The following is a 15,973-nucleotide window of genomic DNA, read 5'->3' as shown; positions in this document are numbered from 1 at the left end:
TTTTAACAAGTAAAGTGAGGTTAATCAGTACAAATGCCCCTAAGGGTTCTACAGGTCGGCACAATGCCCCAAACATGGCAACTAGCCCAAACTATAATTATATTAATTAAGTCTCAGTCAAAATACAATAGAATCATCAATCGGGATGGACCAAGTCCAAATCCCCAGCAGTAATGGACCCCACGCTCATCATGCAGCGTGTGTCTCACCTCAACATAGCACTACGTTGTGCAAATCCGGGGTTTCAAACCCTCAGGACATCATTTATAACCATTACTCACCTCAAGTTGGCCAAAGTCCTAGCTCGTTATGCCCTTGCCTCGCAAATCAACCTCCTCGCGCGTCGAATCTGGCCAAAACCAGAACGAATATGTTACAATAGGCTAAGGGAATATAACCCAATCAAAAAGACTCGAAAAACATCGAAATTCACGAAGTTGGCAAAACCCGAGCCCCGGGCCCACTTCTCGAAAAATCAGAAAATTAACATCACCGGATTCCTTATCTCGCCACGAGTCCACACATATCAAATTTACCAAAATCGGAGTCCATTTGACCCCTCAAATTCCATTTTGAAATATCAAATTCCCAAGCCCTAGCTTTACCCTCTTTTGATGAATTTCCATGTAAATTCTACCATTAATTCATGTATTTAGGCCAAGGAATTCACCTCCAATCACACCTAGTCGAAATCCCCTTCAAATTCCATCCAAGAACTCTCAAGGTTGATCAAAAATGGTGGAAATGGACTTAAGCTCGCGGAACAAAATGAGCCTTAAAACCCTTCTGTGAACAGTGATTTTCGCATCTGCGGTCCCTTTACCGCATTTGCGGCCACCGCTTCTGCGGTTATACTCCCGCTTCTGAGGATCTTCATTTAAGTCCACGGCCGCTTCTGCGGTCCACTCTCCGCATTTGCGGATTCCGCTTCTGCGAATACCTGTCCGCTCCTGCGAAAATTCCAAGGCCACGCCACTTCGCTTCTGCGACTAATCTACCGTATCTGCGGTCTCGCAGATGCGGCTCCCATTCTGCATCGGCGCTATCTTCCATTCAAGCAAAGCGACCGCACCTGCGACCCTCCTTTCGCACCTGCGCAACCGCATCTGCGTCTCCCTTTCCGCAGATGCGGAAATACCAGAAACCAGACATACCAGCAGTCTCATAAGTCCAAAATTCATCCCGATAGCCATCCGAAATCACCTCGAGGCCCCCCGGGACCTCAACCAAAAGCGCAAACATGAACCAAAGCCTTATTCAAACTTGCTCGAATCATCAAAACACCACAAATAACACCTAACCCATCAGATTACATCAAATTCAAGCCTAAGTTCCTCCAAATCTTTCGAAACTCGCATTCGATCAAAAATCCAACCAAAACACCTCTGAATGATCTAAAATTTTGCACACATATCCAAAATCGCCTAACGAAGCTACAGCAACTCTCGGAATTCTATTCCGACCCTCGGATCAAAATCTCACCCATCAACAGGAATTCGCCAAAATACTAACTTCGCCAATTCAAGCCTAATTCTACACCTGACCTCCAAAATCAATTCCGATCACACTCCTAAGTCACAAATCATCCCCCGAAGCTAACCAAATCACCGAAAATCACATCCGAGCCCTCTAACTCACAAGTCAACATCCGGTTGACTTTTCCAATACAAACCTTCCTTAAAGAGACTATGTGTCTCATTTCCATCCAAAACCAATCCAAATCGACTCGCTCACTCAAAACTCTTATAATAAAACATGAGGAAGCAGAAAAATAGGGAAATGGGGCGGTAACTCACGTGACGACGGGCCGGGTCGTCACAACGTTAGAGTGCATGTGATAACGTATGCCAACTGCCATGGGGAGGGGACGGCCGGAGAGGACTGTAACTACGAGTCAAGGAACTGATTACGCAGGAATGAGCACTCCAATTTTGAGGAATGAGAGCAACGTGGTTAGAGATCAAGGGGAAGCTTCAATGGAACAGTGGCCGCCATTGTCAACCACAAAGGAAGGTATGAAAGCTCTACTGGATAAGGGAAATCATAGTGGTAAAGCAGTTGTTGATGGTCCGATGATACATGCAAGCCCTAATGTAAGCAAAAAATTGACAATTGGTAAGAGTTCTGTACCAATTACTAGCGAACTGGGGGGAAAGGGGCTATAGCAGAGATAACTCAACCTCAAGTGAATTTGCATCCTGTGGAGGCTGATAAAGGTCAAAAATAGTGGGCAAATCTATTCGTGGGACCGAATTTTACCGCACAAGGTATGGATCTGAGTTTTATTGCACCAACTATTAAAAATGGTGAGGTGATTGTGGAACTCTTCAAGGAAGAAATTGAGAAGGAGACTCAGAAATGGAAGCAAGCGTTAATATTGTATGTTGTTGGAGGAAGTCCTACAATAGGAGCCATGGAGAGGTACATTGCTTCAGTATGGAACTTTGTAGCAAAGCCTAAGGTGTATTTTCACAATGATGGATATTTTGTGGTCTGTTTCAATACTATTGAAGATAAGGATGAAGTACTGTATTCAGGACCTCACATGTTGAATAACAAGCCTATCATTGTCAAAATGTGGTCTGCTGATTTTGATTTCAATAAATAGGTGCTTCAAACTATACCAGTGTGGGTCAAGTATCCAAATTTGCCTTTGAATTGCTGGGGAAATAAGTCGCTAAGTAGGATCAGTAGTGTTTTGGGAATTCCACTGTATGCTGATGCTTGTACTACTCAAGTTGATAGGATCTCCTATGCAAGAGTGTTGGTGAAAATGGATGTTACTAAAGAGCTGCCTAGGTCCATCAAGGTGACTGATCCAAATGGGAGGGAGTTTGTTCAGGAAATAGCATATGATTGGGTCCCTAAGTTCTATACTACATGTATGCAAGTTGGCCACAAATGCAGAGTAGATGAACAACTAGGACCAAAAATGAGGCCAAAAAATGCAAAGCAGAAACAGGAATGGCAACCTAAACCTGCTCCCAAAGTGCAGGAAACAGCTACTAAGGAGAAATCAAAGATGATAGAGCCTAGTATTGAAGGAAATGCTAGCACTAGTACATTGGTTACTAGTGCTGGTAAAGGAGCGCTGAAAGGAAATGAGGAACAAGTGTGGCGAACTGTTATAGGAAAGTCAGCAGCTAGAAGCAGAGAGAGACAACCAATTGATGTGGTCAATGTGCTTAATGGTTTTAACCTTCTCACAGAATCTAAACGGCAGCTAGCAATGCCAAGACAAATGGAGGGAAGGACAAGTAGACAGCAGGGGAATGATGGGCAGGAAGGGACTATGCAACCCATTTTCATGCCTGTATGAAGCCAGTAACTTGGAACATAAAGGGTTTAAAGAATGTCCCTAAACAAAAAGAGGTGAATTGGTTCATTCGTAGTAATAAAGTTCATATGATTGCATTACTAGAACATAAAATAAACGAATAGTAGGCTATGAAAGTTATAAGGAAAATTACACCTTGATGGGCATGCTTAGACAACTATGAATATAGTAGTAGAGGACGAACATGGTTGCTATGGGATTCAAATGAAATAGACTGCATAGAGTTGTGTAGAACTTCTCAACTTATACATACTGCAGTCCATGTTAGGAGATTGGATATGAGATTCACTTTTACAGCTGTATATGGACTGCATTGTGTGGAAGATAGAAGAAGCCTGTAGAGTGAGTTGATAAGATTACACTCTATACAACAAGGACCATGGTTGATAATGGGGGATTATAATGCCATTAGACCAGGGGAAGATAGACCAGTTGGCAATCCGGTGCAAGACCTGGAGATTAGAGACTTTAATGAGTTTATTGACAGTACTGGATTGATAGAAATGAAAGCTAGTGGAAGGAGTTTTACATGGACAAATGGAAACACTTATAGCAAGATTGATAGAGCTTTGATTAATGCTAAATGGATGTTGGACATGCCACAACTGGAGGTATGGATTATGGATCCACATTGTTCTGACCATTCCCCACTAAGTATAGCATTGGAGGAGGATGAAGACTATAGCCCTAAACCATTCAAGTTTCTAAATCACTTACCTGAGCATGATGAGTTTATAAAGATAAGTAAGTGAAGCATGGGAGAGGCCACAGGAACAAAACATTATGAGGGATGTCTGGCAGAAACTAAAAAGAGTGAAGCAGGCTATGAAGGTCTTAAACAATAATGAGTATACTGTTGTTGGTGACCAGATCAAGGTATGCAGGCAAAGACTAATTGGTTTACAAGAACAAATGAAGGTTCCTGGTCAATATGACGCCCTAATAGCTGATGAAAAAGAACTGAAAGTACAGTTGGAGAACCGGTTAGGGGTGGAGGAAAGTATTATGAGGTGGAAGTCAAGAGTAAAATTATTAAAGCTAGGTGATGCCAACACATCATATTTCTTTGCAAGTATGAAAAACAGATGCATCCAGAACAAAATCAGAAGACTAGTAAAGTGTAATGGGGATACAGTGCAAACAAGGCAGGGAATTGAGGAGCAAGTGATAGAGTTCTACCAACAACTATTATGTTCCTCGGCAAATGAGTTGCTTGCTATTAATCCAGCTGTCATGAGAGATGGTCCTATGGTGAACAGAGTGCAACAAATGCAACTGAAAATAGAGGTATCAAAGGAGGAGATATATCATGCTCTAAAAGGTATAAGTGATAACGAAGCCCCTGGATGCGATGGCTTCAATGCTCTATTCTTCAAAAAAGCTTGGCCTGCAATAGGAGACACAATTACAGATGTAGTAATGGAGTTCTTCTCAAGTTCAATGACGAGGCCAATGTGTATTGGAATTTTCTGCTCGTACTCTGTCAAATTCTAATATAGTTTAAGATATCGTCCCACAGAGACTGGATAGTCTATGCTACAGATTTGTAATATTTTAATTACTATTTGAGAGAATCAAATTGATGAAAAGTGAGTGAGGTTTAAAACTTGAAAATTACTTAAGCAAAACAAATATTTTTGGAAGATTTATAATTTAAAAAGGAGTTGAGAATCATTGAATTCACTTGATAATATTACCTATAATAAAATCTCAATTTCTACATTTATTTCTCTAAAGAATAATTGCTTATTTCTAATACAATTATATTTGGCTCGCTAAGAAATAACCAATTAATAACACTCTGTGAGAATTATGTTAATTAATCAATTTAAGACTAGAGACGTTTAAACCGAAATATTTTTCTTGCTTGAATTGTGCTAAAAGAAAGTAAAAACTTCGTGAGAATATTTTTACTAAGGATCAATAATCTTGCCTACAACAACTCCTCCTTGAGAATTAAAACTGAGCAAGCAAGATTACTGACTTGAAATAATAGACTGAAAAATTACTTTCACACTACTATTTTATTCATCTGCTATTATATATTAATTTTGCTCTGCGTGAATTACAAAATTAATATATGAATTATGTAGAGATAAAATATGTAGATGTGATGATAGAGTAATTAAAAACCATCATTTCAACACAGTATGAAATGTAAATAAAAAGTTTTAAGCCAAGAATATATAAAAACTAAGATAGTATTATAAAATATATCAAGCTTCATCAACTATCCCAACAAAAAGAAATTACTCCATTATGGAGTAAGTAAAGCTAAAAAAGATATTTAGAAGACTAAAAATATTTAAAAGACTAAGGAAATATTTTTACTACAAAGAAAGAAGACCAAGACTAGTTCTTGTCTTACAAAGATTGAACCTCTTATACAAAGATAGCTTGCTATTTATACAAAAAGATGAGTAGCTTTTGTCATGTTCCACTTTTGCAAATGTGAAATCCATGTATGTGAAATGACCTTTGTGTATGTAGATTCCATATATGCAACTAAGGCACTTGTGCTTCACTCTTGACTTCATGAGTTAGTCTTGCACATGTAGGTTCCATGTATGCAAATGTGACCTTTGCATATATAGATTCCACACATGCATAAATGACTCTTTTGCTTCCATTCTTGACTTCATGGGTTAGATTTGCAAATGTAGGTTCCATATATGCAAATGTGACCTTTGTGTATATAGATTCCACATATGCATCTATAGCTATTTTGCTTCCATTCAAGACTTCATGGGTTAGATTTGCAAATGTAGATTCCATGTATGCGAATGTGACCTTTGCAAGTATAGATTCCACACATGCATATATGACTCTTTTGCTTCCATTCATGACTTCACGGGTTAGACTTGCAAATGTGGGTTTCATGTGTGCGAATGTGACTTTGCGTATATAGATTCCACATATACAAATATGCCCCTTTTCATCTCTAATTGCCTCTTTCCATAAGCCCATATGTATATTCCACATTTGCGAATATGAACATGATGCGTGCAACTGTGGCTTTGCTTCATTCTCTTGTTTTTTAGCTTCTTTCCTTCTTTCTCATAATTTTTTTTCCTACAAGAAATGTTAGAAAATATGCGAGGATAGGATATTATTATTCTTATTTTATTTTAAAAACTTATTTTTTACATATGAAATTACATGAATAATTTATATCATCAAATACCCCCCATACTTGAACTTTTGCTCGTCCTCGAGGAAAAAGAATACTTTTAAAATATATCATCCAAAATCCATGACTATTGTAGAATAGAAAATTTATACAAAATAAATATCCTCTAATATGGTCAATAGAATTATCCTTTTTAAATTCACCAAATTTTTTACCTTATTTCTGAATTCTGCTTTGAAAAATAAGAACTTGCAATCTTCTTCCCTTGAGTCTTTCAGAACTCATAGATTTATGATCACTTATTCAGTTAATATCATACTCTTGTCCATAGGCTTGCTCCTTATGTTTTTCTCCACTAATATAGGTTCAACACTAATTTTTAGAATCTTTCTAGGACTTTTCTTGGCTTGTAATGTTAGGCTTCAGGCTGGTAAGATAAAGATATTTTTAGAGTGACTTCTTTTCCTCAGCTTGGAGCAAACATTTCTTGGTGCTCGACATTTCCTCCCTTTGATAACACTTTTTTTTTGGTTTTGTCTTTTTTTTTTGTAATCTCAAATATCTTTTATCCACATAATTTTTTTTCTTCTTCCATCCTTTTTAAAAAAAAATATATATACACCAATCTCTGCTCATTTTTAGCTGGAAGATCTCATGACTATATATGTATATATATAATTACTCCTTTTTTTTTCTTTTTCTTCTTTATAAGAGATCAAGGTGTTGTAAAAAATGGGATAAAGGCTCAAAGAAGGGTTCTAATGGAATATTTATATGTACTTGGTTAGAAAATAAGAAGGCTAGAAAATGGTAAATCAAAGAAAGCCTATTTTATTTTACAAAAATCAGTGTCACCTATTATTTCGCCTTGAGAAACATTTAGAGCAAGTTCTAGCCAAGTTTCTACCTATTTTGCAATCATAATTTTTCTCAATTTCAATGATTTCCAGAGATAAAGATGCTTGCTCCTGCTTTCACAAAATCAAAATCATAGATATGAAATTTACATGGTAAGATGAAAAGAAGTAATCATTGGACATATAGTAAAGAATTTATTTTATTAATTAAAAACCTACAAATAGGATAGAGGAGAGAAAAATAATTATATATAAAGATATAAAGAAAATAGAACTTTATATAAACATATATATATCCATTAATTAGATACATATATAACATAAACTAGAAATGCATCAGAATATACCCCCTCCACACAAGAACGGTTTCATCCTCCTGGATAAAACACGTAATGAGAGATATACATATATAAGTATTAATTTAAGGAAAAGAAAAAATTAATACTAATGTATATAAAATAAAATAAAAATCTTTTTGGCTTTCAAATTTACAATCATAGAAGAAAGCTTGAAAGAAACTGTGACTATACATGTTCTATGTGTAATAGACTGACTAATTTAAGACCTTATCAGTCATTTGGTCCTGGTTTAAATATAAACCAAAAATTACCTGAGTCAACATTCGAATTGAATCATTAAATGGTTAACCAACCAGTTACTTAGGCATACCGATCACCATGGAGTTGCTCCTGTGTAGGTGACTCTATTTTTGTAGAGGCCTTCATGAGATGCTTTGGTTGTACAGTAACCTGGATATTGACCATATTAATTGGTTAAGCATTTAATTATCAAACCTATGTTGGACTTATAAGGCTCCATTGCTTCACCCTCAATGGCTAAAGGTATGTCACTATAGTTCTGAGTTTAACGTCGTCAGCTCGACTTATTACCTGTGGAATTCACCAGTCTATCAAAGTGACCGATTAATGTTGCTCAAAATATCCTCCAAAGTACAATTTTAGTGTTTGACCATTTACCTTGAACTTGTCACCTCCATTGTTCTGTTGGAATTCAATTGCTCCATATGGAGTAACGTTTGTTACATTATAAGGACTTGTCCACCTTGATTTTAATTTCCTGGGAATAGCCTGAGTCGACTATTGTAAAGAAGCACTTGATCTCCAATTTTAAAACTTTTTATTCGGATCAAATTGTCATGCCATTTTTTTGTTTTTTGTTTTAAAAAGTTTTGCATTTTCATAGGCTTCCAACCTCATTTCTTCCAACTCATTAACGTGAAAAAATCTATTTTTACCAGCAGAGGCTAATTCAAAGTTTAGTGCTTTTAGTGCCCAAAAAGCTTTGTGTTCTAATTCAACTGGCAAATGACAAGCTTCCCCAAAGACTAATCTATATGGGGATGTTCCAATTGGCATTTTGAACGTCGTTCGGTATGCCCATAATGCATCATCTAACTTTAAAGCCCAGTCTTTTCTTGAGATTCCAACCGTTTTTTCAAGAATTCTTTTTAACTCATGGTTGGAAACTTCAACTTGCCCTTGAGTTTGAGCATGATATGGTGTTCCTATTTTATGAGTCACACCATATTTTATCAGCAAAGCAGAAAATTGTCTATTCATAAAATGAGTCCCTTGGTCACTAATGATGACTCGTGGTGTGCCAATCTGGTAAAAATATTTTTTTGGAGAAAATTGCACACAGTTCGAGCATCATTTTTCCTTGTGGGGATAACTTCAACCCATCTTGACACATAATCCACAGCCACAAGGATATATTCAAAAGAATGAGAGGAAGGAAAAGGACCCATGAAATCTATTCCTCAAACATCAAATATTTCACATACCTATATTGATTGCAATGGCATCTCATCTCTCTTAGTGATGTTACCTGTTCTCTGACACCTGTCACATTGTGCAACATATGCTCGGGCATTTTTAAAGAGAGTCGGCCAAAAAATTCAGCTTCCAACACTTCAAGGGTTGTTTGATTTGCTGCATAATGACCTCCAATTGCTCCATCATGACAGTAATATAAAATTTTATTCATCTCTTCTTGAGGCACACATCTTCTAATGATATTATCTGCATAATTTTTAAACAAGTAAGGTTTATTCCACAAATAATACTTTGCATCAGATATAAGCTTTTTTCTTTGCTGGTAAGAGAGACCTTGGGGTGTGTCCACTTTCCAACCAAGTAGTTTACAATATTTGCAAACCAGGGTGGTTGAGTCACAATTGAGTTAATTGAGAAAATATGTTCATCAGGAAATTCTTCCTTTATTTTGCTAACCTCAAGGGGGGAGGGGGATTTTCTAATCTAGACAAATGGTCAGCTACTTGATTCTCTGTTCCTTTTTTGTATTTTATCTCAAGGTCAAATTCTTGTAGAAGTAAAATCCATCTTAACAATCTAGGTTGAGCATCTTTCTTTGCTAAGAGGTATTTTAAAGATGCATGATCAGTAAAAATAGTGACCTTGGTTCCTATAAAATAAGATCGAAACTTATCAAAAGCAAATACTACTGCTAGTAACTCTTTTTCTGTTGTGGCATAATTTAGTTGAGCCTTATTCATTGTTCTACTAGCATAGTAAATGGGATGAAAGATCTTATCCTTTCTCTGGCCTAAAACAGCTCCAACTGCAGTATCACTAGCATCACACATGACCTCAAAAGGTGGATTCCAGTCTGGGGACACAACTATAGGGGCAGTTGATAACTTTTCTTTAAGGGTCTCAAATGCTTTCAAACAATCACCTGAAAATCAAAATATCTTTCATCAAAAGGTTAGTCAACGGTTTTAAAATCTTTGAAAAGTCTTTTATGAACCGTCTATGAAAACCTGCATGACCTAGAAAGCTTCTAATGCCTTTAACATTTGTGGGAGGGGGTAATCCTGCTACGAGATCAATTTTAGCCTTATCAACTTCTATCCCTTTAGGAGTGATTTTATGTCCAAAAACAATTCCCTCAGTAATCATAAAATGACATTTTTCCCAGTTAAGAATCAAGTTTGTCTCTTCACATCTCTTAAGAACTAAGGTCAAGTGGTGAATACAATCCTTAATGTTTTGCCAAAGAGTGTAAAATCATCCATAAAAATTTCAAGAAATTTTTCAGTCATGTCAGAAAAAATTGCTGACATGCAACGCTGAAATGTAGCAGGGGCGTTGCATAGACCAAATGGCATTCTCCTATAGGCATATGTTCCATGAGGACATGTGAAAGTCGTTTTGTCCTGATCTTCAGGTGCAATTGGTATTTGGTTATACCCTGAATAGCCATCAAGAAAACAATAAAAACTATACCCTACAATTCTTTTTAACATTTGATCAATAAATGGTAAAGAAAAATGATTTTTTCTAGTGGCATCATTGTGACGTCTGTAATCAATACAGACTCTCCATCCTATGACAGTTCTGGTAGGTATAAGTTCATTACTTTCATTTTTTATAACTGTCATACCTCCTTTCTTTGGTACTACCTGAACAGGGCTTACCCAAGGGCTGTCTGAAATGGGATAAATAATACCTGCCGCCAAAATCTTAACGATCTCCTTTTTTACTACTTCATGCATTGCTGGATTCAATCTCCTTTGGGGTTGGACTATTGTCTTGTAGCTATCCTCCATGAGAATTCTGTGTGTACAAACAGCTGGATTATTCCCTTTGATATCTTCTATAGTCCATCCCAAGGCTCCTTTGTGTGCTTTCAACACTTAAATCAGTTTTTCTTCTTGTCCTGCAGTAAGAGAAGATGAAATAATTACTGGAAATAATTCTTCCTCAAGATAAACATATTTTAAATGAGATAGGAGAACTTTGAGTTCAATTTTTTGTTGAACTTGTTCTGGTTGCATCTCCTCCTCTTCAGAATCTTTTTCTAGTATTTCGACTTCTCTTCTGATGATAGGACCATCATCTTGTATGGTGCCAGATTTGACCAAACATCTTTCCATTGAGTCTGGAATCAATTTATCATCTTTGAATTCATCTGTAAGATAATTAAGCATGTCAATCGAAAAACATGAAGATGATGTCTCATCTCCTGAAAATCTTAATATCTTTTGCATATAAAAAACGACTCTTTCTTCATCAACTCTCAAAATCAGTTGTCCTTGATGGACATCTATGATTGCTCTACCTGTGGCAAGAAATGGTCTACCCAAAATAATTGGTTCATCAGGATATTCCTTCATTTAAAGTACTATAAAATCTTCAGGAAAAACAAACTTATCTACTCTTACGAGCACATTTTCAATTATTCCCTTAGGTTTCTTAGTACTTTGATCTGCAAACTGAAGAGAAACACCTACGTCTTTTATTTCACCAAGATTTAAGTTTCTAAAGATAGAAAATGGCATCAAGTTAATTAAAGCTCCAGAATCACAAAGTGCTTTTTCAAAATATACTCCTCCCAAAGTGCATGGAATTGTAAAACTACCTGGATCACCAAGTTTTTGTGGTAGCTTATTTTGAAGTATAGCACTGTATTTTTCAGAAAGCATCACCACAAAAACTTCTTCCAATTTCCTTTTACTTGACAAAATTTCTTTTAGGAATTTGGCATAAGAAGGCATTTGCAACAAAGCATCAATGAAAGGAATATTAATGTGGATTTGTTTTAAAATCTCCAAAAACTTTGAAAATTGATTATCAAGATTCTCACTTTTCAGTTTTTGTGGAAAAGGAATTGTCACAGGGAAAGGAGTCAATTTTCAATATTATTTTCTTCTTTTTTCTTGACTTTTTTCTCTTCAGATAGTTCAGAGGGTATTTCAACATTCTTACCCTTGTTTACCTGTTGTTCTGACGTGTCTGCATATGGTTCATCAAGCTCCTTGCCTGACCATAAGGCGATGGCCTTAAGGTACTCCTTTGGATTTTTCTCTGTATTGCTTGGCAAGGGACCTTGAATCTTTTCTGACACAAGAGTTGCCAGTTCACTTAATTGCATTTCCAGATTTTTGAGGGCTAATATGATGACCCAAAAGGTCATCACTTGTTTTGGAAATAAATTCTGTGCTCCGAGGCCCTAAAACCTCGTTTTGTCTCACCTCGATTTGTGTGCGCAATCCGGGCGTGTATCCGGAAAGCCATTATGTAAAAATCTGTGAAAAATGATGAATTTTGCTTTTAAAATGAATTTAGGTTTACTTCGGTCAATATTTGGGGTAAACGGACCCGGACCCGTGATTTGACGGTCCCGGAGGGTCCATAGGAAAATATGGGACTTGGGCGCATGCCCTGAATCGAATTTCGAAGTCTCAAGCCCGAGAAATGAATTTTTGAAGAAAATTGTTTAATTGAAATTCTTAGAGTTTTGGAAATTTGAATGTAACTGAATTCAATGGTATCGGGCCCGTATTTTAGTTCCGGAGCCCGGTACAGGTCTTATATGGTATTTAAGTTGAGCCTGTAAAATTTAGTAAGAAACGGACTTGAAATGACGTGAATCGGACCTTCGGTCGTTAAAATTTTAACTAAACAGTTCATGAGATTTTTCTTTGATTTTGATTCTAAATTCATAGTTATTGATGTTATTTTGATGATTTGATTGCACGAGCAAGTCCGTATGATATTTTTGGACTTGCGTGCATGTTCGGTTTGGAGCCTCGAGGGCTCGGGTGAGATTTGGATAGGCCACGGAGTAAAATTTGGACTTAGCAAATTGCTGTGTGTTGCAGGTCTGCAGGCTTCGCAATTGCGAAGCCTGGCTCGCAAATGCGAAGATTGATCGCAAATGCGAAGATGGCCTGGGCAGGCTTGATCGCAAATATGCGACCACTTGATCGGAAATGCGGAGGGCCAGAGTCGCAAATGCGACATATGCCTCGCAAATGCGAAGCCCTCAGGAATTTTGGGTGGTCGCAAATGCGAAGAAAACAGACTTCTGAAGGGTTCGCAATTGCGAACCCTGATTGCAATTGCGACATCAGAGACCGGTTAACTGAGACTTAGATGCATTTTCAGCCATTTTTCAAACCTTCTCAAAACCTAAACACCTTTGGGCGATTTTTCAAAGACAACTACTCTTCCAAATCATTTGTAAGTCATTTCTAACTCATTTCTTTCAATCTAATACATCTTTTTACATGATTTCAACTCAAAATCAACGGTTTTCATGGGGGAAATTGGGTGTTTTGGGTAGAACTTAGTATTTTCGAATTTTGAGGATTTTGACCTCGATTTGAGGTCCGATTTCAAAAAAAATTATATATTTGAGTTCGTGGGTGAATAGGTAATCGGGTTTTGGTTCGAACCTCGGGTTTTGACCATGTGGGCCCGGGGTCAATTTTTGACTTTTTGGGGAAAAACTTTAGAAAATCTATTTTCATGCATTAGAATTGATTCATTTAGCATTTATTGATATAGTTAAGTAACTTGTGGCTAGATGCAAGCGAGTTGGTGGTGGAATCAAGAGGCAAAGCGGTAGTTAAGGCTTGAATCGTGTTCGAGTCATCGAGGTAAGTGTTTGGTCTAACCTTAGCTTGAGGGATTAAGAGTCGTGTCTTATTTGCTATGTGTTAGATGTTGAGTACGACGTATAGGCATGGTGACGAGTATCTATACGTTGGTGTCAAGCATGCACGTGAGTCTCATACTATGATTAGTGTGACTCCGTTTTGTATTGTTCATGCCTTATGTGATGATTTCTATTGTTGAACGAGGTTTGTGGAAGTAATATTGGTAATTGAACCTTGAAGAGAGTTGGCTCAAGTTGTGAAATGATTCGTGGAAGTATTATTGGCAATTGAACGTTATAGAGTATTGGCTCAAGTTGTGAATTGAGTTGTGAAGTAAATGTGGAAAAGAGTAGAGGTTTATGATATTGTCTCCCTTGCCAGGATGTTGTTGCTTTTAATGTTATCTCCCTTACCGGGATGTTATTGCTTTTGATATTGTTTCCCTTGCCGGGATATAATTGTCGTACTATTATTCCCTTGCCGGGATTTTATTGTGATTCTATTGATTCCCTTGCCCTTATTGTTTTGTGATTGTTGTTTGGGTGAGGAAGAGTGTTAAAGCACGAAGGGTGATGCCATGCCGCACGATGTACAATTCTGTGCCTTTATATGAGTGATAATGCACGAAGGATCATTCCGTGCCATGATTATGTGAGGTAAAAGCACGAAGGGTGATGTCATGCCAATTTTATTGATTTTTTGTGAGGACGAGAGTAAAAGCACGAAGGGTGATGCCGTGCTGATTTTATTGATTTTTGGTGAGGACGAGAGTAAAAGCACGAAGGGTGATGTCGTGCACTTGTCTTTGAATTTCCTGATTTCTATTGATAATTGAGTTATGGTGTTCTTTACATTTAACTATTAGTTTCTGTTGTTACTTGTTGTACCCTGCAACATGTTTCCCGCTTCCTATCTTTAATTGTAAAGTTTTTCCTTTATTTTCCGATGTACACGATTTAACTGCACAAGTTTATTTGATAGTCTGGTCCTATCCTCGTCACTACTTCACCGAGGTTAGGCTAGGCACTTACCAGCACATGGGTCGGTTGTGCTGATACTAGACTCTGCACTCTTTTGTGCAGATCCCGGTACTGGAGCATACAGACCTTAGCTTGGGTTGCTGCCTTCAGTCCATTCAGAGACCCAAGGTAGTCCTGCAGGCGTCCGCAGGCCTTGGCGTCTCCTTCTATCCTTTCATTCTGTTTCTTTTATGTATTTTAGATACAGTGTTGTATTTATCTTTCGAACCTTATTTGTAGAATTCCTAGACAGTTTGTGAAATTGTGACACCAGTTCTGGGTAGTTTATGTTATGGATTGGTATTGGTATCATTATTAAAATATTACATTTCAGTCTCCGCTTGTTAAATTCCGCTGTTTATATGATGTTGATTCTTAATTATTAAAGGATTAAAATGGGAAAAAGGTGAATAATACAAATGGTTGGCTTGCCTAGCTTTCACTAGTAAATGCCATCACGACTCCCGTGGGTGGAAAATCCGGGTCGTGACAAGTTGGGATCAGAGCTCTAGGTTACTTAGGTCTCACAATTCACGGACAAGCTTAGTAGATTCTGAGGGATCGGTACGGAGACGTCTGTATTTATCCCTCAGAGGCTAAAGAGTTAGGAAAACTTCACATCTATTCTTTCATGTCGTGCGATTTGGTTTCTCAATGCTAATTGAACTTCTATTCTGTTCTTTCACAGATGGCGAGAACACGCGCTTCCTCATCCACTAATCAGCAGCTCGAGCATCTAGCAGCAGCTCCCACGAGGGGCAGAGGGCGAGGCCGAGGCCGAGCTAGAGGCCAAGGTAGGGGTAGAGCTCAGCCCAAAGCAGCAGCACCAGTGGTGGAGCCTCAGGTTGAGTTTGATGATGAGGTTCCGGCCCGACAGTTCCGGTGGGCCTAATTCAGGTCCTAGAGGGGTTCATTGCTACCCCAGTACTCCAGGATGCTTTGGTCCGTCTAGTGGGCCTTATGGAGAGTGTCACTCGGGCAGGGTTACTTCCTGTAGCACCAGCCGTCTCTCGGGCTGGGGGAGGAGCACAGACTCCCGCTACCCGCACTCCGGAGTAGATGGCTCCCCAGTTTCAGACTCCAGCAGCTCAGCCAATTGGAGCAATTCAGCCGGGTATGGTGGCTCAGACCGGTGATGGAGCAGCTATGTCTGCCGATGCTTTGTGAAGATTGGACAGGTTCACCAAGCTCTTCACTACCACT

The 15,973-nt window shown here is 38.0% G+C and overlaps 1 protein-coding gene across 1 annotated transcript; it reads left to right on the top strand.

Annotated features, from left to right (window-relative positions):
- On the top strand, positions 4,121–4,831 carry LOC109229971. Its single transcript, XM_019395514.1, has one exon. The coding sequence runs from the start codon at positions 4,121–4,123 to the stop codon at positions 4,829–4,831; it is 711 nt and encodes a 236-aa protein (XP_019251059.1).

Source organism: Nicotiana attenuata, chromosome 7, assembly GCF_001879085.1.
Source record: "Nicotiana attenuata strain UT chromosome 7, NIATTr2, whole genome shotgun sequence".
NCBI classification, from domain to species: Eukaryota; Viridiplantae; Streptophyta; class Magnoliopsida; order Solanales; family Solanaceae; genus Nicotiana; species Nicotiana attenuata.
This window is presented reverse-complemented; position numbering and strand designations above follow the sequence as displayed.